Source organism: Trachinotus anak, unplaced genomic scaffold, assembly GCF_046630095.1.
Source record: "Trachinotus anak isolate AG129_WGS33_773 ecotype Australia unplaced genomic scaffold, CSIRO_AGI_Tana_v1 ptg000003l, whole genome shotgun sequence".
Taxonomy (NCBI): domain Eukaryota; kingdom Metazoa; phylum Chordata; class Actinopteri; order Carangiformes; family Carangidae; genus Trachinotus; species Trachinotus anak.
The window spans coordinates 24339604-24367018 of NW_027273854.1; the positions used below are offsets into that span (position 1 = coordinate 24339604).

General features: G+C 40.5%; 1 protein-coding gene across 1 annotated transcript; it reads right to left on the reverse strand.

Moving 5' to 3' along the window:
- On the reverse strand, positions 1–27051 carry rarab (retinoic acid receptor, alpha b). Its single transcript, XM_071474787.1, has 9 exons — positions 25870–27051; positions 10759–10913; positions 10097–10238; positions 8301–8461; positions 7935–8111; positions 6450–6654; positions 4751–4818; positions 3727–3817; positions 1–2894 (listed from the first exon to the last, which is right to left on the reverse strand). Exons 1-9 carry the CDS (start codon positions 26066–26068, stop codon positions 2635–2637), a joined length of 1458 nt encoding a protein of 485 aa, XP_071330888.1. The 5' UTR covers positions 26069–27051; the 3' UTR covers positions 1–2634.
- Between the last annotated feature and the right edge of the window lie 364 nt (positions 27052–27415).

Below are 27415 nucleotides of genomic sequence, written 5' to 3' on the forward strand. Positions count from 1 at the left end.
TAAAAGAGGAAAATCATACAACTTTATTTAACTCCCTGTATTTATATGGTCTTTGAGTGAGTTTTACCTCATCATAAATTAAAGAGGACAACAGTGAAATTAGAGTTACAAGATTTGTACCTGACAGTAGGCAGTGGCACTGTGTAAGCACTGTGTAAGCATACTATAACAGTAAATTCTGCAGAATGTAAAAACGAAATACAGCTTGAACATTTAGAGACATGTTTTGGCAGCACCTGTCATCAGTGATGATGAGATTTCCATATAACCTTTATTAAACTTTCATTCTGCAGTGCTTTACACCTCCAGTGCCTCAGTGAGGGTTTATTACCAGATGGGAACGCTCTTGTGAACTGAGTTTGCATTTCAGGTACCACAGTTTACTTTGGTTGAAAGTGTCCACCAACAGGAAGACAGTGAATTATTTTTAATTTAATCTTATGTTTCACAGTTAGTTGAAGTTTTTTTTTCAGTTGCTGGAGCTGCATCTGAAAACATCTCAAATACACCTTTAACTAAACAGATGATGACGATGCAAAGTAAAACTGAGAAAAAAAAAATCATTTGCAGAAAGTCAGCAATTCTGATTTCTGAGAAGGGAATTGAAGTCCAGGATTATCATTTTTCCCTGATGTGTCTGTGAAAGGAAAAACAGGAGAAGACTGGGGACAGTTTGGGTTTGGTGAGAGTGAAAAGAAGAAGACGGACGAATTGGGGAAATACACAATATACAAATGTACATTTAGGAAAATAACTTCTTGTATCAGTCCGTGTCCATCAAACAACTTCTTTCACAGCCTTTTTTATATACAATATATTATACATAACGACTCTGCATGTACCAGAAGATCCACTAATACTCACCACAAGCTACGGACAGAGGCATGGTGACAGTTTTCCTAAGCTTTTGGTAAAGGCAGAGTTGACAAGGAAACAACAGTACCAGTAAATACTAGTTGATATTTCAGGTACTCAGGTACACACCTGTTGTCTATCACTTCTAACATCCTGTTATTTTTTTCACACCAACCATTGCGCGTCAGATTTTTCAGAAGTCTGTCAAGCAAGTGACAGAATCTTTTGAAGTTCGGTCAGAACTTTTCAGAATAAAATCTCTCAATAACGCGAAATAAAGCATTGCTGCAAAAAAACAAAAAAACAAAAAAAAAAAGAAAAAACACACACAAAAAAAAAACAACTAACTTTCTCGCACTTTTATTTTGTACGCTAAAGAGGAAGTGATTCTGTGGGTGACTGTTGCTGCCGTCACTGAGATGTATTTTAACATGCACACTTTGCACACTTGTTTTTACTGTAAATATTAAACATTGTAATTGTTTTTTTTGCATTGTAGTTATTTGAATCTTGTCGATATGGTGTTATGTCTGTTTTTCTTTTTATGTAAGTTTTTTATGTAAGTTGTGTAAGTTATATGTGAATAGATGCTGCATCACTGCAAATTCCCTTCAGGGGTCAATAAAGTATCCTATCTATCTGTCTATTTATCTATCAAACACTGTCCAGCTGTCTGCAGTGCAGCCCGCGCCTGATTCTCGATGTTTGCGTCTGTCATTCACTCTCAAGTTGGAGATAAGTATAATAAGTTTTCTTCAGGTGGCTAAACACATGACTGTCAGTCTGATGTATCTGAAAATCTGATTATCAAGATAATCTGGCAGGCCAGATATAATTGCTGGCGGACCAGTTTTGGCCAGTGGGCCGCCAGTTGCCAACCACTGATATATAGTGATTATACAGGAAAAGCTGAGCACTCCCTGATTTCCAGATTGAACATTCAAAAAGACCCAATAGTGTCACATATGAACATATGACATCAATTAAGATATCTAATTTGCTTATTGGAGCCCAGTTTGAGGCAGCTCTTGTACAGGACAATCACCTGTGGACAATCTATAATAACAGTGATCAAAGTAAATGTTGGGACATACAACTGCTGAAAGAAGCTTTTGCTATCAGCACATATAAACCTCTCTTGAACAGTGTTTTAAGAGCCTCCAAAGATGTGAAGTTGTTTGCATAATTTTTTGTGCATTTGTGTTGCTGCTGTGAAATTTCACAAGATGTGTAGTACTGATGTACCCGTGCAATACGCTGGCACACCTGCAATATATCTGCTGTTGTTTTCTTGTCACCTCAGTCTGCTGTTGATGATGTTTTTAATGTTTTCATGAGGGAGGAAGTGTGTGATATAACAGGAATCCTCTTCTTCAATCTGCCCATATTTCTGTAGAGTGTATACATAATCCTTCATTTAGGTTCACACAGTCTGCAAATAATCTTAGACATTATAAAAAGATTAAAAAAAAAGAAAAAGAAAGGTGAAATCACGTTTGTTTGCACTGTATGTAAGAAACTGATGTCTGAACACAGATCAGTCCTCACATCATAGTTTACCTGCTTTCATTCAATGCAACATCTGTAAGGTATTCAGCTGACCTCCCTTTGAAACCAATAACCCAGTGAGTTCATGGGTTCAGACGTGTCCTCCAGATTATCTGTTAATAAGTGCAGTTTTTTTCTGCTTTCATTCTCTGTGCGTTTCTGCCATGTGGATGGTTTTCTGTGCCCCCTGGAGTGGCTGCTGAGTGGAGTGGAGGTGCTGAGCATAGAACCTCAGGTGGAGGAGGAGGGAGAAGAGGGGGAGCAGGGAACGGGGCTTGGGCTGCGAGAGGGGACTGATTTGAGCGATGGACTTGGATGACAGCTCTTCAGGTGTGTGTCATCCTCTTCTCTGCCTCTTCTACCTTTTCCTCCCCCTTTCTCTCCCCCAGCCCCGTGCCCCTCCAGACCCTCAGAGTTCTCCAGCATCTCCTGAATGAGAGGAGGCATGGAGCCGGGGATCTCCATTTTTAGAGTGATCACTCGCTCTGCTCCTGTAAGAGAAAGAGATGGAGAAAGAAAGCTCAGGTGAACAGAAGGAGTCATTATGAAGGGACCGGCCTTCATTAACTGAAACTGCCGCTACAACAAAGTAAATATTCTTCAATTTATTACCATTATGAAGTCTTCAAATTGCATTGAAATGTATTCAAACCCTCCCTCTTTCCCATTTTTGTGACAATGAAATGTGATTATATCATACATTCTCAATTAAATGGAGCTTACATAATAATAATAATATAATAATTATAATTATTTGCAACAGTAACCACCACAAACAAATGAGGACGTTTTATAGATCACAGTTATTCCACTGTCAATGAAACTAAGCACTTCCTGCACAGATGTTTCACATTAAAAGCCTGCAATTTAACTACAAAGCATGACCGGCTGTAAAAACCTGAAGGAAGTGTTTCATTGGGGGTAACTTAACAGTGATAAAGAATGACAAAGTGGGAGTGATTGGAAAACAAGTAGCAGATAAGTGAGTATGAAATGACTGTTACTGTAATAATCAAACCAATCCTGACTTTATCATGACATCATAGTGGAAATGTTGAATTGGCATTGGTGGCAAACAGCATTAAAAACAAATAAAGTGGGAACAGATAAGAAAAGAGGGAAGCTTCTGAATAAAATATAATGCCACATACTAAAAACTGAAAAATTACAAATAAAGGTTTGTCTTTAATAAACCTGTTTGCAATGGAAGACCTTGTTCTCTCTGAATTGTATAATACCTTCGCTGTCACATGCATCTGCAAGTGTATGTGGGTGTGTGTGTGTGTGTGTGTGTGTGTGTGTGTGTGTGCGTGCGTGTCTTACCCTTCACACTGATGCTCCTGAGGTCAGTGATCTTCATCAGTATTTTGGGGAACATACAGGGTTTATCAGGCCTCCTCCTCCTCACATAGATCTATACACACATGAAGACATGTATTCATTGATTTACATGAACATTTTCCTGTTTGGTAAAGCAGTTATTTCTGTGCTCTGTGATTAAAATATTTCTTCTATAATATCATCAACCACTGAGGTTTGGGAGTAAGGGTGCATTTGTTTCCTGTTTTGGATGCATTTCTACTCTGGTGGTTTAATGTGTGTGTTTTATAGCAAAATCCAACTTTCTTTTACTCCTGTTTAATTCCTTACTAAGAGTCTTCTTATGGTTGCCACATCACTGCTAAAGTGGAAGAAACATTACATGAAAATGGATTTGTATCTTGTGTGGTTTTTCTAATTCTGCTACATATGGGAAGCACTTTGAATACATTCATCTCCATTATTCAAAGGAGAACACTGGTGATATTCTATATTTTTTATTGCCAACAAAAGACCAAAAGCAACACTGAATGTATCCTACAACCAGGGTTGGAATGAGCACAGGAAAATTGTACTCAAATAAAAGTTACTTCATAGTTACTTCAGAAACAATTTACTTAAGTAGAAGTAAAATTACTTGTGTAAAAACATACTCAGATAAAAGTACAAAGTAAGTCAGTTATAATGTACGTAGACGAGTTACAGCTTAAACAGGGGGAAGGGAAGGGATAAAAATGTGTTGTGATAATGACGATTGTATGATTAAACTATTCACTCAAAGAACATCTTTACACTACAAGGTATTTACATTTATATACATTTGTATTTCAATGAATTTTTAAGCCGTTCTAGCTAAAAACTGCACTGACATGCATTTTATCAAAGAAAGCCTTCAGTTACCAGCTATTCTCACAACTTTTCTGTACAAGCACATACAAAGAAAAGTTAGTTTTTTTTTTATTCACAAGGTAGGCAACAAGAACTGTAAGTAACAGTATAGCATTCTAATAACAATTAAATGTCAAACCTTCAGGGCTTCAAGCATCGGCTCCTGAAGAACATCCACCTTTTCTGGTTCCTCCAGATCCTGACGATCTAGATACACACACACACATCCAGAAACAAGACGAGGTCAAAACCTTGTATATGGCTGGACAGTGTGTGGTCAATGTGCATTGAGCATAGAGTCAGCTGGTTTCATCTCTGTTCAATCTTTTCTGTTTGCCTCTGTTTTCCTCTCTGTGCTCACATATACAGTATTTTAACACAGGTGGATTCACAATAAAGCTGTTCTCATTTATATATTTTTCTGTTTCCATTATCATGACAACAGAACAAGTGTGAAATTGTGACTGAAACGCAGTCCATAAAGATGACATGATAAACAGCAGTCACTTCCAAGCTGCTGCTCTGCTGCTAAAAACCTGATTTTATAACCACGATGTTGTCTGACAAAATCACCTAACGCTTAAGTTAAAGACAAAGACTCTGCTGTGATTTCAGTTATATTTACCGTAAAATGACCACTCAGAGAGAAAGTTAGATCGAACAGAATATCTCACACAGAGCACAGCCTCTGTCTGGATATCAAGCTGCTGCTCCGCCTCTCTGCCACTCACTAAACATAGCAGACACAAAGAGAGGTGAGCCTCTTGCTCCTTGGGCAGTATAGGCGACTCTCTACTATGGAAAGTTGCAAAAGTTTGTCCAAAAAGTCACTACATCTGTCCCAAAAAAAAGTCTCTAAATCCAGCAACAAATGCACTAAGTTGCACTGCAGGTTGTAAACATTCTCTAATGGAAACTATTTATGCCAATTCATTTTGAAAGAGCAATGACCAATAGCGAAACTCCAACAGTCAGCCAGCTGACCAATGGTGTAACTTCATGGCTCAATCATGTGGCATTCAGCTGACCAATGGTGTAACTTGATCACTGAACTTAAATCAGTCAGTCAGTCAGTCAGTCGAGTTGGACAAAGTTCACAGCTCCATTACTTGAATCAAATACTCCTGGTCAAATATTAGTCCAACTTGAGTTACAGTGCTGGAGTACTTGCTTTTAAAAATATGTCAGTATTTAAAAGTACATTGTATAATATGCTACAAGGCCTTTAGAAATGTCCATGAAAACGCAACTGAATAAACAAGAGGAACCATTGTCTTTTCATATTTCCTTTTTTTTAGGCAGTGATGAAGTTTGGTCATCGTAAACATAGCAAACATTTCAAATGAAAGGATTCTTTTTGTAGTTTCTAACACTTCAAACATTGACTTCAGATCAGGCTGTGGTCTCTGGTGAAGAGTCTTTATCTAACGTAGCTATCATTAGGCCACTGCCAAGTTCAAACTGAGCTGTTCACAAATGCAGCAAACACAACATGACTGACTAACAGTGTAGGAGTTGGCTGTGATTGGTTTTTCTCCTGTGATGTCACCTTTTCAAAATAAAAGAAAATTAATTCCTTTTACTAAAATCTCTGCTTCAAAGTAACGAGCACTTAATAGAAATGTAGTGGAATGAAAAGCGCAACATTTTTCTTTTAAGTGTAGTCAAGCAAAAAAAGTAAAGTAAAGTACTACCATGAACATGACACATGCTGCACACATTGTGAGTTACACATTTTTTCCCACCACAGCACTAAATAAAAGCATTTCTTCATTTTTTCATGATTTTCTGTCACTGATTATTTAATTTTATAATTCCTGAGAAACCAGGTACAGTACCTCCACAGAGCAGGCAGATGGCGCTGAGTAATCCCGTCTCTGCATCATCCATCTCTAGAGGGAGCAGCTGGTTGGCAAAGGAGAAGACGAGGTCTGTGAGAGGTCCAAACCCAGCGTTGTGCATCTGTGTGCGGTTCAGAGTCAAACCGTCAGAGAAGGTCATCGTGTCCTGGTCCGGGGTGTAGCGAGTGCAGATCCTCAGAATCTAGGAAAAGGGAATGAAGTTGCTGAAAACTGAAGGAAACATTTAACTTTCTGCTGTGCCACAATAATACATTTTCCCATGACAGTACTTCTGTCTTCTTTAGAAGTTGTTAAAGGAGCTATTTGTAAATTTTGCTATTGCTACATAACCAGCGTTAGCAGTAACAGCGGTTTACCTACCAGTCTAAGGGTAAATTGCAGGGTTTCAAACCTGCAATTTTTAGTCCGGTTAAATTGAAACCTGGTTCGTTTTCCCTCTTAGTTAATTTGGGCAGGCGTGAAAACAGTAATTGCATTCAGGTGGGGACCAGAACAATCGCACCGAGACCCTTTTGAGGAGGCGGTCTTGGTCCAGTTCCAAGCGAACTCTGAAGCAGTTCGTTTTTGGTGTGAAAGAGTTGTGAACTCGATCTAATCCCACTAGCAGGTGAACTCAAAAGTTTTGAGCTAGATGGTTAGATGTGATGTTAGCATGTCATTGTACATTAGCTGCATTAGCTCCATCCGTCTCAAACGTCTTACACAGGGAGTCTGTACAGCATTATGATGACGTACTGAAGCGAATCAGTGGTCTGGTGTTGGATAGAATGTAGGTAAACAGATACATATTAGAACTGTGAAGAAATTTCATTTCTGATCTATGATTTCTGATCTATGTTGCGTAAGATGTCACACTCCAGAGTACAGGACCTTCTTCCTGCGTTTACATTCCTGCTCCTGCCAGACAATCTGATCAATAATGTGAAAGTGAACGTTCTCACGTGGTTTGTAGTGATGCATTTTGGTTCACTTGAATTTTTCTTTGTGTGAAAGCAAACCAAACCAAGGGGGAAATGCTACAAGTTCACAACTTCATCAACTGAATCAGAGCAGAGCAAATTAACTATAGGTGTGAAAATGCCCTAAAAGAAATGTTACCAGTTCACCATCAAACTTCATTCCTTTCCTCACCAAGAGCTGTCTCCAGTGGTGCAGAGCAGCGCCAGTGTTAACCCCTCCTTCTATCACATCTTTTCTTCTACTGACGTTAGCACACTATAGCTAGCCCCAGCCCATTTCGTCACTTTCTGATAGCTGTAGCCTCCAATCCGCCCTGAAGACCTAGCGCTGCATAGAGGGCGTGTTATAACCTCTCGTCTTGTAAATGCAAAGATGGCTGAAGCTCTTGTCAAGTGACAATCACCACCACTCGCTCCCAGCAAAAAACCATGTCCAGTCAGCGGCAGAGAAAACTTACAAATAGCCCCTTTAAAGTCTGATTGACAGAGGTGTTAAACTCACCAGTATGTCGAGGCAGGCAGCTTTGAGCAGGGTGATCTGATCAGCGATGGTTAGCGTTGTGAAACCAGGCAGCTGCTTGGCGAACTCCACCGTCTTAATGATGCATTTGGTGGACAGTTCGCTGAACTTGTCCCACAGGCTGACATCCAGCGAGACACGCTGCTCTGCGCTGTTGCTCTGTAGATTGGGATCAGGTGAGGGATGGAAGTAAAGACACAGATTTTTAAAGAAAGCTGAGGAAAACGTCTTTATAGCAAGGGAGTCATTAAAGCTAAAAATAAACATCAATTAGGTAACGATAGTGAAGTGAAAATGATTTCATCTTGAGAGAATTCATGTGTTAAGAGAATGCTGTGGTCTGAGTACCGTGGTGTATTTTCCGAGCTGACAGAGGGAGGGAAACGTTTCCTGATGGGCCTGGCGAACACGTTCAATCATCTGCTCTGTGTCCGCTGACAGAACGTGGATCTCTGCTTCCCCTTGCCTCTTTTCCTCCTTCTTCTTCTTTGTTCTGTCATTTCGTACCACTGATGGTGGAGGTGAAGGGAAGAAGATTTATTTTAGAAATTTAAGCAGCAATTCACATTGAACATTTAAGATGTGAAGAACAAGGAGGTTTTCTTGATGGAAGTTTTAAATCACCACTTTGAAAGACTTTGCTTGTCATCGTCATTGTCAACTGTTTTATAATCAGGCCTGAAAACTCAAGTAGGATGGAAAAGGTTTCTGTCTCTGTGTCTGCAACAAGATTTCAAGTGTGTCTTTTTAAGCCCTATGCTGTTTTTCTTCCTCAACCACCACTGCACGTCTCCCTGCTGCACTTGAAGATTATCCTGCTGAACAAAACGTGTCAGTATCATAAACCTTTGTTTGTCACACAGCTTTTTCTGCAGTAATGCAAAAGCCCATGTAAAGATCCCATTGGCTTTTTGTCTAGGGAACCAGGGTGATGCTAACATCAAGGTTGGCCTATGAAAAGACATCATCCCTGCAACACTCTGTGGGTGTGAACACACCATTCTCATGTTGCTGAGCCATACAAAGCTGGAGTTTGCGCCATCTGGAGAAGGCAACATTATGGTACCTTAGCTAAACAGCAGCATGTTGAGTAATAGAGGTAACAAATGGACTCATCTCATTGGAATCACATTCATATGGTCAGGGTCTGTGTTTGGAGAAGCTTTGACCAGTTTGAGAAAACAAAACCGTCATGAAGTCATCATCCATGATCTCGGCTTGGGCTTGAGGACTGTACATTGATAACCAAAAGTCTGAATCATAAACTCAGCTCTGAAAGACACAAATCATTTACCAGGCACTGGGGGCTCTAATGATAAGATGGTCACATAAGATGAATGCTTTATTTGTGGAGCCCGACACATCCAAAGGACTACAGTGTGAGATATTTCTGCCTAAAGTGCAATCAGGCTTTTTGTAATATGGCTCTCCCAAGTAACCTAACCCACGGTGGCCCTGGGAGCTCAATGCACTGCAACTTCAGAAAAAACATGCAAATAGACAAAACACAAACAAATTCAGAAAACACCTTCATTTGACAATGGATGGATGGATGTGTTATAATACATGTACCATAATATATCCATGAGCATCCATGAGTGCTTTTAACTTCAAAAGTCACAAACCAGTGAACAACTGCGTCCCAGTCTGGTTCATTAATTTTTAGAAACACTTCTGTTGTGCTGTGAGTATTTGCAGCACATGTGTTGAACCATTGATGTTTGTCACAAAGATGTTTTCGGAATTTGCATGCGTTTTCTTAAGCTGCAGTGTGTTGAACTCTCAGGGCCAACGTACTACCTTCATGGAAACATGACAGCAAATTGCTGGAGAACCTGGTTAAGATTTGAAAAAGCATCATGGAGGGTGAAGCAGGAGGCAGGTTATTATCAGTAAATGCTGGTGGATTTGTAGGGCATGTAATACCTATTAAAAGCCACCAGGGGGAGACAAATATTAAGGTTGTAAACATCACTTTGTCGCCTGAGAAGAGCACTGAACATGAACTGTATATCCTACCCCTGCCAGCTCTGTTCTATTATTGTGTGAGTACAAAGCATGTGCAGTACAGTGGCTTCCAACTGTTTGATGTTTCTTATTTTCAGTCTTTTAGACGTTCATCCATCTCCACACACTGTACTCACACTCCTTGGACATGCCAACATCGAGGCATTTCTGCAGTCGACAGGACTGACACCGGTTCCTCGTCACCTTGTTTATGACACAGACTTTGTCTCGGTGGCATGTGTACACCATGTTCTTCTGGATGCTCCTCCGAAAGAAACCCTGACAGAAAGAAGTGGAGGCAATGGATGAAACACCGAAGCAAGGGAACGAGAACACAATACATCATTGTGATCATGTGCACATGCTTCTTTTTAAACCCACAGTGAAAACAAGGATGATGACCAAAAGTGCACTATCCACAACAATCCAACAAACACGCTCTCTACTTTTAATTTAATATTTCAGGTACAATTCTTTGTTTGAGCAAAGAGTTTTTGTTGGGCAGCTGGTAGCAGGTCAGTGCACAGTGTAACAGGACATGAACTGTGTGTGTGTGTGTGTTGAATTTGATGAAGCAAATAGGCTTACAGATCCTAAGGGAGGAGTAAAGGTCGTGACCTCTTCGCTGACACATAAAGGACATGCTCGGTCATCTCATGTTCTCTGTAATTATTGCTCATATTTTCTCAGGTTTTCTCGCAGCTAATCACGTACATGGATGACCCAGTTACCCACAGTGAGTGTTGTGTTATGTTGTGCTGCTGTAGGTTCAGATAACCCATATTGTTTAGCTGCCTACCTTGCAGCCCTCACAGGCGCTGACTCCGTAGTGGTATCCTGAAGATTTGTCCTGACATACAAAGCAGGGCTTGTAGATGCGAGGTGGGGGTGGAGGTGAGGGGGGGCTGGGGACGAGCAGGTCCTCCCCTGAACTCGTGCTCTCAGTCTCTATGGCTGCAGAGGACACAGGGAAAACAGAGAGGTTTGCATTTGGTCAATCTGCAGTGAAAGTGTGAAGGAATCCAAATCTCTACAATTTGTCTAGAGCTGTACAAAGATTTAGAAAAAAATTAATTGTATGTATTTATTGGAAATAACAGTGCCACCTTCTTTTGGTACCCTACTAGATAGAGTGCTGCAGGGATGACGTATGTTTGTAGGCTAACCTGGATGCTGGCGTCACCCTGGTTCCCTCAACAAATATCGGTGGCATTTTTAGATTTGCTTTTGGATTATTATAGAAAATAAACTCAAACAAAGATTTATGATACTTGCGCATTTTATTCAGCAAGATAATCCTCACTAATAAACACCACATTTATGATTTTTCAAGCCTAAATACAATCACCAGAAGTAAAAAAGCCAATGTAAAAAGCTAAGGCTATAAAGAAAACCACCGTCATATGACTTCAGCTTCACCACTGCTAAATTTTCAACTTGAAGTTTGATTTAGCTCTGACCTCTTCTACAAAAGCCTTTCCTCTTACAAAGTTAGTAACAGTTTGTAAGTGCAAGTATAAACACAACAAGGCCGTAAAGGTGGACTGGTGAGTAGATCAGTGTTTGTGTTTGGCGTGATGATGTTTAACATACCCGACAATCTCTTTAGTCTCATTTACCTACTTGTTAGCAACCACTCCTTTTTAAGACGTAAAAGCTTAAAGAAATCACGACTGGTTACTGACGTCTACGTCTACTACGTCTACGTCGTAGAATAAAATGTGAAAGCCTTGAGCTTTTGTTAACCACAGACCTTATTCATCTAACCAAAAACCCATAGACTTCAGGCTGAGGGAACTGGAGGTGCTTAAATACTAACAAATTTCCTGGTGTTAGGACTCATTCCTGCGGCACTCTATGATAACGGTACAAGACCAGGGAAGAGTAGGCTCGGGTGCACGGATGCAGTTAAGCTACCAGTGAGAAACAGAAACAAGAACATTTAGCAGCTTTGTAAATATGTGCAGTAAAATAAGAGTTTGCACAAGCTCCCACAGGAGCCAATTACCAAAACCAAATTAGCTGAGAGTATGGGGGATTTGTTCTGCATCAGAGTGGCCTGTCCTGTTTGTAGTCTTCGCCTTACACACACCAGATGAATCCATACAAGTTTTTAGGAGACAGAGTATTGAGTATGTTCTGGAGACCAACCACCATGTTTGTGCCAACAGCTGTATCATAAATAAGCTAACGAAAAGCCAGCTTCTTTGCTATCTGTTAGTTAGCTGTTGGATCACAGTGGATCACAGAACCAATGTTTCTTCAACACGGTTCATACCAAATAGTTTCAACTGGTTAGGTGAACAATGGTGAAAGGAAATAATTCAACATTTTGGGAAATGTTCTTATTAGAAGATTCATTCTTGAAACAGGGGAAACAGCTAGCCTGGCTCTGCTCAAAGGTAACCTCCACCTCTAAAGCTTACTAATTAATAGTGTTATTTTTACCAACTATTTTTAGATTTAGATTATTAAAAATCTATGTTTTAGTTTTAGTCATATTTTTCTCAATATCATCCTCCACATTTTAGTCTAGATTTAGCTAAAAACACATGACATTTTAATTTTGTATTAGTCATCAAAGGATTAGTTGACAAAATGTTGAGATGTTTTATTCCAGTAACGAATATTCAGGTCAAACTTCAGTAAAATGTTTTCTATTAAGTTTTCATCCAAATGATTTTGGGCTGAAAGAACACAAAAATGAAAATAAGCCACAGAATGACAGGATGTATGATTAAGAATTTAACAATTTACAGCAAGACATGGAGGAGGGTAAAAACAATGACTGGAGAAGATGCAGCAACATCAGCAAATCCAGTGTGATCTAACTCTGAGTCAGTCACCAGTCATTGCTATAACTTTAACTTGCGCAAACCCCGAGTATCCAGAAAAAAAGAGAACGCTGCACAACAGCCCTGCAATAATGATAGTGCCTTCATAATGTTCACTTCTGTCAGGACGGTGCCAGAAAGGTGTTGAATTCAACCTTTAATTTAAAAAGCCTCAGTGGTTATGTTGTACACTATACTGTGCTACACTGCTACAGTCAGTATTTAGTGTTTAAATACATCTGTAAAGAAAATACCTAGAACCTCTTTGCACACAAAGCAGCTGGCTGTCCAACAGACTTTACTCAAGCCCAGAATCAGTCCTCTGCATAATAAGCTGTGCATTTTAATAACCAGCAGATGTCACAAGCAGGTTTATGTGTGTTTGTGTGTCCTGAGTTCCAGACAAAACGTTTAATTTTTTTCCCACATCATTTGGTTTACATGTATGCATGCATGCATACATGTTTAATATATGTTTTGTTGCAGATTGACTACATTACATTAAAACCAACAAGACCTGAGACCTTGCTTTAGCATGTTTAATACAAAATAATCAAACTGAGCTGTCGACTTTTCAGTGAGGTGAATCTTCTGCAACCAGTGCAGCAATGTCCTGTTGTCGTGAGATGCTGACAGACAACGTTACATCACTTCCTTTAGTGGTTGGCTTAATGTGGCTTTGAAAGTAACACAACATTATTTAACATCTTATTGTTTCCTCAGTTTCTGTGAGGTGCACTTTGATTTGTCTTTTCAGGTTTGTGGTTTTCTTCCCAGTGATTTTGTAGCCACAAGGTTTCTCTCCAAAAAAACACACCCACATTTCCTCTCAGCAGCATTGTACTTCAAGAGGGTCCAAATGTCAAACTGATTTTTTTTATGTTTTTTCTTTTTTTTTAAAAAAAAAAAAGACCATATGTTGTCTGAGCTTCAACAGCCTGCATCGTTCCCCGAGGAGGAACCAGAGGATGAGGAGGAGGTAACAAAACAAAAGGTTTTCTGGGGAGACGGAAAGATCGGGAGGCAGAACCATGTGCAAGAAAACAAAGAATTCTAGAGAGTGTCATGTATGAGACAAACCCGTAGGTCGTCTGTGCAGCAGACCCATGGTTAGGTTTTGTTGTTGGGCAACATCTAGTAGTCATACGAATTATGACAGAAGCAAAGGGAAAAGTGCGGTGACGTAGTTTATAGAGCGGAAAAAGTCCACGTCAGGGGGAGGTTGGGGTGGATGGATGGATGACACAAGAGAGTGGTGATTGATTCTCATGTGAAAGTGGCAGGTTATGTTGTAGGTTAGGTTATTATCCATGATTGTTGTTACTGTTGTGACCATGACAACAAAGATTGTCTACTGTTAAGGAAGTACAACATGCCTGCTGCTGTAGGGTGCTATTTCAGGAGACACTCCTATGGGTCGTATCAGAGCGTTGAAAAAAAACAACCTGTGTGGTTGTTCAGGTTGGAGGACTGGTTTGAATTTTATTACCAAACTAAACTAACAGTCTAAACCAGGTTTCACAAATGAAACGTGCAGGAAGAGAAATGTGCAGCGCAGCAATTCAAAGGATATTTGACCAATATTATATGGATATTTATACAATAATAATAATAAGACTTTTCAATAAAGGTAACAAACTCCTTCACAACAGCTGATGTAAAACAGACAAACAGATCAAAGGAAAATAAACAGGACTAGGTCAAAACTGAGTATGTTGGACCGCTTATGGACATATCCTGATTTTATAACGGCGACGTTTCTGACAAAAAAACACATGAAAGACAACAAAGACTGAGCTGTGATTTCAGCTGTATTTACTTATAAAATGATCACCCAGAGAGAAAGTTAGAAATTACTATCTTTCTTATTTTTAAAGTTATTTTTTTTGGCTTTTGCCTTTACTACAGTCAGAGTGTGAGAGATGGGAAAATTGGGGAGAGAGAGAGAGAAAGTGGATGACACACAGCGAAGTCAGTCACTGTTGCGGTCCAGCCAAAAATGAAATTCAAATAAAGATCACACAATGAAAGCATGTTTAAATGTGTCTTAAGAAGTGAAGTCTGATCTCCTGTGATATAGTCACAGTTACTGTTGAATGAATTCAGTTTCACTGTTTTTTTTTCAGAGCAGATATTAGACATCTGTATGTCTGCCTCACATAAACATGACATTAGTTGAATTGTTGGACAAAAACTGTGAGATCTGACGTGTGCCAATGTGGAGCCAACATCCTCAGTGATACTTTCAAACCTGCCGTGTGGTAGGTCAACTATGGCTACGTCCACACAATCTCCGTTCGTACTAATGCACCTGAAAACGCATACATACATGACCATTCACGTGCACTGGGCATACGTGAGCTGGTGTAAACAGGAAGCAGATTGTCTGCTCTGCAGCTAATAAGTTGCAAAAAATACTGTCAGTGTGGTGGTTTATTTTCTCCCCCCTCCCCCTGCTTTAGTAGCCATACCAGACATTCCTCTCTGGAGGAGGTTCAGCTCCCCTCTGCCGGTCTGCTCTGTTTACACAGGGAGGTAGAGAGGGAAATGAAGAGATCCTCCTCCTCCTCCTCTGCCACCATCCCTTCATCTTTTCCCTCTCTTCATCTCTCCTCTGTTTGTCTTTGCTCTCTTCTCACTGACACACTAGCCAACAGCACAAATTACCGTCTGACCTCTTTTAAACTCCTCGGTTCCTTTCCCACTCCCTCACCTCATAAATCCAACAGTCTCTCACTTTGTTTTCCTTTGTGTGTTTGTTAGTTCCTGCTGTTTCCCGCCTCTGCTTCAGTGTGCAGGACACGATGCTGACCAAACAAAATTTGCTTTGCTTTCAGCTGTTGGTTGTTTGACTTTTCTCTCTTACTGTTGAGCTGAGGGGAGTTTGAACAGAGAGGAATATTACACGTGTATTAGGAGGGGGATATCCTCTGATTTCAGTCAGATAAAAATAACAGCACTGAAGTGACCAAACATTTTTTACATCTGCAGTCATTTGAATAACATTTAGATCTGAAGTATAATTTTTGGTGCGTTTACAGTATTTAAAACAATCTTGACACTCATGTGCCTTGTCTTTTAAAGTTCGACTAACTCTAGTTTTTTTTAATCCAAATTACTCAAACCTTTATTTTATGGTTTTATTGATTTTTATTGATCACCCTCTTGCTGACGATGCTTGTTTTTTTTTGTTTTAATGGTATTTCTGATTTACTTGTTTTTAACTGTGTTGCTTTACGACCTGAATGTTTTATTCTGCTGCTTTGTAAAGCACTTTGTAACATGGGTTTAGAAAAAAGTAAAGTATTCTATAAATACATATTATTATTATTATTATTAGTAGTAGTAGTAGTAGTAGTCGTAGTAGAATGGTTGTTGTTTTTATTATTGTTGTTATTATCATCATTATCATCATCATCATCATCATTATTATCATAATTATAGTAGTTTCTACAGTTCAGAAAACTATACCAGAATTTTCCTCATTAAATCCTTCGTTAGTGTGGCATCTGACCACTGTTTAAAGAGGCTGTTTGTAAGTTTTCTCTTGATGTCGCTTCATAAAAGCTTCGGCCATCATTGTGTTTACAAGACAAAAGGTTAAAACGTCCTCTGAGCAGCGCTATGTCCTAAGAGCAGACTGGAGGCTACAGTGAGTCGCTATTGGAAAGTGATGAGACAGGCCAGAGCTAGCTGGTTAGCGTGCTAACTTCAGGGGAAGAAAAGATGTGGTGGAAACAAGAGTTAATGTTGGTGTTCCTTTCCACCTCTGGAGACAGCTGTTGGTGAGTAAAGGAAGACAGTCTGATGCTGAACTCACAAAGTTTCCTCTGATGTTGGTGCTATGTAGCAATAGCAAAATTTACAAATAGCCTCTTTAACAACCAATCAGGGGATGAATCCTAATAACTTCAAGCACCAAGAGCAGGTCAAAGTTACACATTATGTTGGATCAACTTATCTGCTATAATATTTCAAATTATATTGTTTAGCTAGGCTGTTTAAAACATTCTTTCTTTTGTCCTAAGAAGTTACTTTTTTAACTTGAAGCCTAAACATTTCATTGCCAACAATAACTGCTGCACCTGTAACTGTTTTATTTGTGCATTTGACAAAAAATATGTTGAACTTTGAAAGTTTTCATTTGTGCTATAAAATGTCTCAATGTCAACTGGATGGATTGTTACAGTTTTGGAAAGATCATGGTCTCAAGAGCATGTATCCAAATGCACCACCAGTCAGTGACAATTTTAATTTGTCTCATACTTTGAACAAATTAAATGTAATATTTAAGTTTTTCCTTTTTAATAAATCTGTAAAAATCACTAAAATCCTGTATTGGCTTTGTCATTATGGGGCAGTGAGTGGGGCTTAATGAGGGAAAAATAAATGTAAACAATGTCAGCATGAGGCCGCAACATAACAAGAAATCGTGAAGGGGTCTGAATACTTTCTGAATGCACTCCTATGTATTTCACATTCCAAATTCCAAAAGAAACTGATGGACACTAAATATTGGGCCATATATATTTATAAGGAGTGACACAGTCTTAGTATTTTTCAAAATAAAACAAAAGTTTCAGGATAGATCTTAACACTTTTAGGTTACCAGAATAAAATGATGTTTTAATGATTTGTTGTGTTGTGTCTGATCATAAGAAAAAATGATTTGGGTTAGTGTCAGTGAGACCAGGAGCCAGCTGGCTGTGACCACCTCCTCTGCCGCTCATCACCATCACTATCTGTATCCTCTCACTCAGCTCAGCACAAGGTGAATATCAGCTTTATTACCATCATACAAATATAACTTTATACAAGATGTAGGACGCCTGCAGCTGCCTTGCAGTTGTTAAGACACAGACTGTGACTATAACTGACACATATTATGACACAAAAGACAAGTGATGGTGTAAAGGTCAAGTGTATGGCTGAAGAACAAAACACATGGTCACAGATTTCAACAGTAGTGTAAAAGCTGTGTTGGGCTTTACCCTGCCCGACACATGATTAAAACCAGGTCACTGTAGTTCAAATCCAATAGTGAGGATGTTAAATGTCAGCCAGTGCTGGACTCTGATGTAAAATACATTAAATGGCCTCCAGAGGCAGTCCTGGCTGTGCGCCAGCAAGCAGTTCCTGAAAGTGGCCTTGTATCACTACACTGAACCCTCCTCCACAGTTAACTAGGTGTAGAGTAAGTTATTACACAGGAATTTCACAGAAACACTGCGGACGCCTCCCATCAAACGGTATGACAACAAATTTTCACCACAACACTACATCAGTTTCCTGTTGTGGCATCATGCAGAGGAACAGGAATGTTGATGACATTAGGTGTGCTCTCGGGTTTTGTGATTGGCCTTTTTTCACTGTTTTCTGACAGACTGTTAAATATCAGCGAGAAAAATCAGCAGTCTAATCAATAATGAAAATAATCGTTACTGAGTCTGACCAGAACTGGATGTTGGAGGCTGACGCAGATTTTGATAAGATGACAATAACAAAACAATAACACAAACAAATATAGGCATGCCTTAGTTTTGTGTGTTAAAGAATTGTGACCAACATCCTGCATTGGAGTTAAAAATCAAACTTGTACTCTCTCTCTTCTAAACCTAAGCTCAGGGCTGACCGGGCCTTTGGTGCTGCAGCCCCTGGACTGTGGTCCAGTAACCCCCTGTGTATCAAATCTGCCCCGTCCATTGATTCCTTTAAGTCCTGGCTTCAAGCACACTTTTATTGTGTAGCATTTGAATCCACTTTATGTTTGTTTTATTTTCTATGCCTGTGACAGCGTTTATTGATGCATGCTGTGTGTCATGTGGTTGTTCTGTTTTTAGTCCTTTATTCTGGTTTTACTGCCGGAGTGTTTATTGATTTTATTCTGTACAGCACTTGTGTTGTTTTTAGATGTGCTCCATTAAGAAATGTGCCTTGACTTTGGTAAAGAAACTATGTGATGGAGACACTGATTCCAAATAACCTAAATCATGTCTTTTAAATTTAATTGCAGTTTCTTGTTGTTTGTGGCAGACATACACACCAGCACCAAATTAGATCTGTGATAAGCAGATACATGATGGACGCACATGGTGTAGCACCAGGGTTCACTGCAGTGCAGATAAACCCCCCCTCACCTGGAATAAAGTAAACCTTGACTGACATAAATAATTCAGGGGAAGAGAGCAGAAACACTATTTTAGAAAGAGAGTGCCGTGTTTAATGAACGCAGCGTTTATTTAAGCTTTCATCCACTCAGTGAACTGATCATGAGGCAACACGAGCCAGGTCCGGGGGGGGGGGGGGGGGGGGGTGTTCCTGTATATCAGAGAAATCCTGAACCGATCCTCAGGATGAGTATCAGCGCAGATCCGGGAACAGTTTACTATTGGCTAAAATCAGCCTAATAAAATGAAGCTTACTAAAACAAACTACAAAGTAGGGCTGTCAAAGTTAACTAGATAATAACGAGTTAATGCAAATTCCTTTTAACGCTACTAATTGGAGTTTGACGCGCGATTAACTCACGCATGTTCTGTGATGATGATCTTCGGCCCGACCCCGTAAGTTTGGGAAGTCAGGAAGCAACACAGCAGTAATGTTGTGGATGTCAGAAGAATCAGACCTTCTCCAATAGAAATGGATAAAGGAAAGCACCTTTTGAACAGCAATTTCAGCTTCAAAGCCTGCATGCAGCACCTTTGAGTTGATTCTGGAGAATATTCTGGACATTATTTGTCAATGTTTTGGGTTATTGCAATAATAATAAACATGCATTTGCATAAAGGAAGCATATTTGTCTGCTCCAATGTTGATAAGAGTATTAAAAACTTGAAAAATATCCTGTTAAGGTTAATTTAGAACAGATCAAAAAATTTAATTTGCGATTAATTGCACATTTTTGCCACACCGCTTCGCTCACCTGTGCACGGTCTGAACTGCAGGACATCAATAATAATCATCATCAGTACTGGACAGTTGTAACAAGATAACAGTCACTTGATTTTTGTTTTGAGTGAGAGAGAAAGAGAGAGAGAGAGAGAGGGAGCGAGAGAGAGCCCTTCACCTTGTTATTTAATAGTTTGTTTTATCATGAGCCTAAAATTGAATTGTCAAAAAAAGAAAATCGGGAAAAGCAGATCAGACTTTCTACAAACCTCACAACAAATGTAAAACATTCAGCTACGACAAATGTCACTGGTGGCAGGTTGCATCAGCTGTTCCTAATGAACATTAATTCTGTGAGCAACTGATTGGAAACAGGCCAAAATGAACCTTGGTTGTTTTGGTTACTCTCTGCAACCCAGTGTCTGTACCCAAAGATAATGTGTAAGGGCAGAGCCTCCACTCTGTAACACCTCTGTACAATTCCTGGTATGTTTCTTCTCTAGTCAAAACATCAGCTGATCATGTTATGTCAGTCTCAGGAGTCACATTCCTCCAGTTAAACTTTCACTGACATCATATCAGTAATTTCATCTCAACAGTTTAATGGTTTTGACCTTCAGCATTTGGATCCAATAGCTCATATTTAACGTGTCGTTTCAATGTGCCAGATACTTATAATCAACACTGCAACATCAATTACTTTTACTGTACTCAGCATCTCTGGCACAAACACTTCTGTCAGGATGATTTAAGACACATTTTCAGGTTGTAACTTGAGTGAACAGATCATACTGTCAGATACCAAATATTAAAGGAGTTGAGGAAGCATATTGAGGCTACAAAAGGTTTGATCAACATCTCGACTGTATGTGGCTTATTAGAGAAGAATTATTCTCTTTGTTGAATTTTGAGGGTTTTGCCAATAAGTCACAAAACAGTAACATTACACCAAAATAAAAGTGGCAAACTTAAAGGCGTGTCCATGTGTTTTTCAAATATAAAGCAGGTCTAGGTTCTATATTAATACAGTGAAAGTATCAAAGCCTCAGTCCACAGAGAAATGCACACAGCCTGTATTCAGAAACTGAGCCTTAAAACCAGCCATCAGGACTTCTGGAACTTTGTGATGTCTCAACAAAACAGTCACTGCTCTTAGCCACGCCCCAAGCCTGGCCTATCTAAGCCCACCATGTGGGCTTGCAGGATTTGGTTTCTCTGAGTGTTTACCTGAAATCTGTTATATCTTTATTGGATCACTCAAAAAACAGGCTCTAAGCCTCTCTTCTGATTAGCTTAGAGCCTCTCTTCTGATTGGCTCACTGAACTGTTGTTCCTAGAGTTCCAGAAAGAAGCCTGAGAGAGATGTAAAACTACACTGAGATGATTTTTGGTGCTTTAAACCACAAATATATCTTCACATAGATACCAACCCTTCAAATAAAACACAGACAAAAATGTAAAATATGGGGCCTTTAACCTCTGCAGAGCTTTACTGAAAATTAGAAACATGTAACACCTAACTTAGAACTGTGATGCTATTCTTTCCTCTTTATCAGGCCTCTTATAAAAACAAAATATGTGAAGATAACACACATGTAGAAATTCCTTCATAGTCAAATGCAGACAAGGAATACGCTCTTCTCTGAGTGCGATGGCAGTGCGATCTCACACGCACATTAAGAAACACACTCACACTCAGGTTAAACTTGGTCAGTATACCCTCACATTCCCAGACAAACTGTGAGTGTGAGTGAATGTGTATGTGCGTCACTGGGTGTGTATGTGTGTGATTGTGTCTCCGACAGACAGAGAGAGAGGTCATTCAGTGTGTAGAAGTGATGACTGGGCAGCTGACACAGGAAAGAAAGAGGCAGATAGAAGAGGAGAAATAAAGAGTGGGAGAGATGTAGGTCACTTCCCAATTGTCAGTGAGTCATTGCTCTGGATCAAATCCAAACACACACAGACACACACACACACACACACACACACACACACACACACACACACACACACACACAGAGTGAAGCATGATCCCGCAGCTTACATGTCCCTGGAGCAGTCGCTGAATGTGTGTGCATGCCAACGTCTGTGTACAACCTTTGACCTCTGAACCTGTTTGACACTCTTCGTTCCACCAGTCACACACTGAGACACACACACACACACACACACACACACACACACACACACACACACGGTGCCTTTCTTTCCCTCTATTTCACACCAGAGTCCACTTTATATACTCTCTCTCTTTATGACTTGGCTGTGTAAGGGCTGTGTCACTGTGACATCACAATGTCATCACCCTTAGGTTACTGTCTCTAACATGTGACACTGGGGTGGAGCAGCACTCTAAACCCACAGCAGGATGGTCCTATGTTTGCATGTTTATGATGGGTTGTAAAATTATCATCCTGGTAGTTAATCCAATATTTTTCCAATTATTTTTTCCAATTATCATAATAGTTATTCTATCTGATCTGGTTGCTGATTAAATAAATAAAAAATTAAAATTACACTGGTTTGGCTCTGATGCTGTCACCTCTCTCTGATATGTTACTGCTTATAGTCTGGCTCAATGTCCCACCTCCTCCATTATCTGACTGGTTCTACATCTAATGTAAATAACCAAACAACACAGTGCTCAGATAGATCATTATAATCTATTTCTATGATGACAATACCCAGTTTCATTTTTTGTGGACTGATATTACTCCACGGAAAATTCCTGAACTTGTTATGTTTGGGTTTCATTTCAATGGTTTTTTTTTGGCCAATCGCTGGTGCTCATTAACCAACCATTAACTGTTAACCACACAATTAAAATGTACTATTATGAATGAGTGTCTGTAACCCATTAAAAAATACATATACACATGTATATGTATTACCCCCCCCCTTCCAGCAGACCATCACACAAGGCGATGGTCCTTTTAAAGTCATTGTTGCAGAAGAAGCAACATCCTGCTTATCCAGTAATACGTAAAAAGCTCTACTCGATAAATCCATGAGGTTATTATAAATATAATCTCAACATGTGATAAAAAAAGAGCAGGGGAGCGAATCGCTTGTTGACCGGCGCAGAGAAATGAGCCTCTGGTGTATACAGCCAGGCTACTGCTCGCATGACAAAGAGTCGGACTGGTGCTAAACCTCACAATAAAATAAAGAGGCCTTCTAAGTCCTCGCCTTGTCTACTGGTTTTTATTCAGAAATAGCAACACGTTGACACACTGTGGGATAAGTCTGTTAACTGTGAGACCTGTAGCAGAGAATACCTGCTCAGATGGTACCCAGGATGGTTTAACTGTTAAACCGATTTAATTGATAGTATTAATAAGTCAAAATTCTTACTGTCAGTTAACAGTTAAGCAGTTAATTGTGAACAACCCTAGTTTGGTTGGTAAGTGATTTTTCAGGGACATGTTTAATAAAGGGCAAAAGATTTCCATCAACTGGTATCAGCCCTGTAAAATACATATACCACACATAACCATATTAGTACAATGAAAGACAAAAGACCTCTGCTAGGTGTACTATGCCTCTAGCCCAGTGAATGCTGGGAAACTAATGTACCAACCCAACCATTAATTTCATTTTGGCCACTAAATCCTACTTTTCTGGTTCAGTTACAGTCTGGTTACAGTCTGGTTCAACCACTTTCCAGATGTGCCAGCTGAGAGATACAGTTACATCTGTGTCCCTAAGCAACACGGTGTGAACAAAGGCTCTGATGTAAACCAGTGACACAGTTCACAGCAGTGGGTGGTGGCACTGAGTCACTTCAGAGTTAGCTAGCATCCACCAAGCACACTGAGAACAAAAAGGATGGTGACCAAAACAAACATTTCGGGGAAAATGGAAGAGCTACTGCTAACTGGAGTGTTGAAGAAAAGAGTAAGATGGGCAGAACATTTGGGAAAAATGAAGAAAAATGAAGCAAGAGAAGAAAATCCCTTGGTCCAACAATAACATGACAGAAAGAAGCAAAGCATCAGCTGCTTTACTCGACTCTACTGTGCACTGGTTACCGTGTTGAAGTGACAGTTTGAGATTTTTCTGTCACTGCTGTTTATGACCACGATTGAATATCCTGATGTTAAGAGGGTGAATGACACAAAGTAAACAAACTAGTTTTATTCAGCAGTAGCAAACACAACAATGAGTTACACAAACTACCTCACAGTCTAGCATGACCAGGTTTATTTTTGTCCGAACATCACCACTGAGAGTCACCACATTTATGGCCAGACGTAATGCAATTGCTTTATTTCATTTATCAGCCCCACAATTCATTGGTACAGTTGCTCCTTAGCTTGTTATCTTGTTAGCATGTAGCCTGGCTCATAAGTAACAGAGCTACCAGCCCTCAGACTGTATTCATAACTTAGCTGGTCATTATCCGATCTACTACACAGTATTTTCTGTGGCGTGTGAAGATGATGTGGATCGCCACATTAGTGGAACATATTCACAGGTTGGGGAACTCACCAAACTGTGGCTTGAGTTGTCACCCCTGCTAAGAGAAGACCCCTCACTGTTTCTAGTCAGTCAGTCAGTGTAAAGCTAGCTCCAGTGCCAGGACCCTCCACTCCTTGAAGAATTGAATGCTCTAACATCAGTGTAATCACCACTTGTGGCTGCAGAGGCTGCTGTTGCCACTGCTCAGCAAAGGTTACACAGGCCCCCAAGTACAGGATATTAAAACTGAGAACAATAGATGAATGTACTGAAAGTGTTACCCACAGATTAACCTGATTGCATAACTAGAAAAGTGTGTTTCACTCAAAGTGTGTTTCACTTTTCTTGTTATGCAATCAGGCTTATCTGAAAGGCGTTATAATCACCTGAAGAATCTACACAAAGGGGCTTTAATTATGACAAAATAAAATAATAAATACTATGTGTAATAAGTCATCAGCGCCATGTTAAATGGTTACAGTGTCTCACATGTTGAAAACCCTTCTAGGACTGCAGCTAACTAACATTTTAATTATTACTCAAGCTGATGAATGTTTTCTTAAATAAATTAATTAAATTTTTGGTCTATAAAATGTCAGAAAATAGTGAAATGATACCAGTCAAAATTAGCTAAAGCCCAAGGTGATGCCTTCAATTGTCTTGCTTTGTCCAACCAACAGTCCAAAGATAACCATCATCATTTTACTATCACACAAGACAAAGAAGAGCAGAAAATCCAAACATCCTGAGAAACTGAAAAGGAGGTGATGTTCAGAAATGTTGCTTGAGAAATGACTTTGATTGATTGATTAATTCATTACCAAATTATTCTGCTGATTTAGTAATCAACTACATGTTTCAGCTCTTTCATACAGCAAAAAACGCAGTTTATGTTTGGGACTCATAAACACACTGATCTCATTCCCACCCAGGGAGAAGCATCGAGCTGGAGCTCAGGTTTGGCTGGATCTGAAAAACGAGTGCTGACCTACTGAGGTCCCTGAGCTGCTGCATTCACAACACAAACCAAACCCTCCTGTTGCACAATACACAGCTAAATTAATGACCTGATGCGAGAGGATTTTTAATTGTCGTCATCACGCTGATGAAAAGGTCGGTCATCTTAAACTGGATGTAGCATTTGTCAGATATAAGGGGTCAGACAATCAGCACTTGGACAGTGAACAACACGGTACAAACTGCAAAATGATTCAGTGTGTCATGGCAACATATGACAAATACAGACAGACTGCATCAGCAAAGAGGAACAGCAGGCACAAGCTGAAACTAACCAACACATTTCTTTACATGTAAACAGTGCAGAATACAGACAACTGGTATGAAACCTAACATCCACCCTTGTATCTGTTTCCTCTGCTGACTTAGTTACTTAAAGTCCTTTATCATAAACTGATATTATTTAATCCAAACCCTCTGACAGAGCCATGATATCATAATGTCCAGAGACAGAGAAAACATTTTCCACAATAAAATAAATAAACATCCACTTAACAGTAGATGCTGTGAGGAACTACCAAAGAGTGTGTACTTTACACGGAGGTTGTGGGGAACCTTATCGCCCCATGATGACAACAAATACCCATGAGAACAAAGGTTCAAAAAACATGTATCTCCATGTCAGTTTTCAATAAATGAAATGATCTGCTTCTGCTAATTGTGGTGGGGTCTGCTATAAATGACAAATCATTGTAAATGGCACTCACAGTGGCAGGATCCGCTCCAGTTCCTGCCGCTCACCAAGGACACTCCGAACGACCGCTGGAGTCCTCCTACACCGGACAGGAGTCCCTTCTCCGGCCCGAGCCCCGGAGGTCTGTGGTAGTAGTCCATGCTCAGGAACGAGCCGGGGCTGGGGCTGCTGCGGCTGGGGCTCAGACCCACAACATCCACGCTTTCGTACATCACCCGAGAGACGGGGGTCGCGTCTGAAGCCTTTGTACCAAATAGAGAAAAAAAATCAAAGCGTCCTGAACAGCAGAGAGAGAGAGAGAGAGAAAAGAGGAAGGGAGGGAGTTCACATCTTCATAAGAGAGTGCCGGGAAGAGGAGGTGGAGTGGACACACAGAGATGACCTGTCCTGGTGACCTTTCAGCCCGTGGAGGGGCACGGACAGTTTACAGTCCACGGAGCGAGTTTAGACGAAAGAAGAAACTGTGCAGTTTACGTCTTTTCACCGCTCAGCGCCACAGGTGTCACCGGCTCCGCCGTGCGGCTGCTGGAGCTGCAGCCTCGTCGCTTTCAAACGCTGGATGAAACGAGCGCAGCGGCGCAAAAGAACCCGTGTAACCTTACACAGCTACCACACACACACACACACACACACACACACACACACACACACGCTGTGTGTTGTGTTAGAGTTCATACTGACCTCGATAAGCAGCCTACAGTGTCGCTGCGGGTTTACACAGGTCCTGAGTCCGTAACGCTAGCAGCTTTCCCGCTGTGGGCTATTTTTACAGTCGCTAAAATGTATTATGTAATTGTCATATCGCTGGCTTGTCACTGCAGCCAGCAGGGCAGCGCTGCGTGTCGCTGACAGCCCCTCTAATGTCACGGCCGGTGCCGCTGCTCTCACATCCACTCATGCCGGGAACCACCGTGACACCGGGAAGTGAAAAGCGTCCGGTCGGTAGAGACGCGCGGCTCCGGTCGCTCCGGTTCAAAACGTCTCGACGGAGCAAACGGACTCATGAATGCAGCCGGGAATGACTCGGAACTCGCCGCTGTGTGTCCACGGAGCAGAGTATCCACAGGTAAAGCTGGCGGCGGCGGAGAGGTCTGGGTCCGCGTCCCTCAGGCTGCGGGTGCTGAGGTCCAGCAGTGACACAGGCGGCAGTGTCCTGTGGTAACCTCCGATCTGCACCCGGCGGCCTCTCTCTCTCTCCCTCTCTCTCTCTCTCTCTCTCTCTCTCCCTCCCTCTCTCTCTCTCTCCCTCTCTCTCTCTCTCTCTCTCTCTCTCTCCCTCTCTCTCGCTGGTTTGATGAGTGACACCAGCTGCGCACGAGCTCCACCTACCTGCCCTGCCGCTGTTGAAATGTAAACACTGGTCACTAAAATAACCACTGATATCACCACTAGTCATCGTCATCATGACTAACTAGTTCATTCTTAATGTCCCGTTCATCTCTGTAGTACTGCAGTACCGACCTCACTCCTGTGCTGTACTTATATTTATGTCCATATAGCTCCGGGATGTGATTAAGTTGGTTTCCTCAGGCCCTGTACTTAAATTCATTTTCGAGATA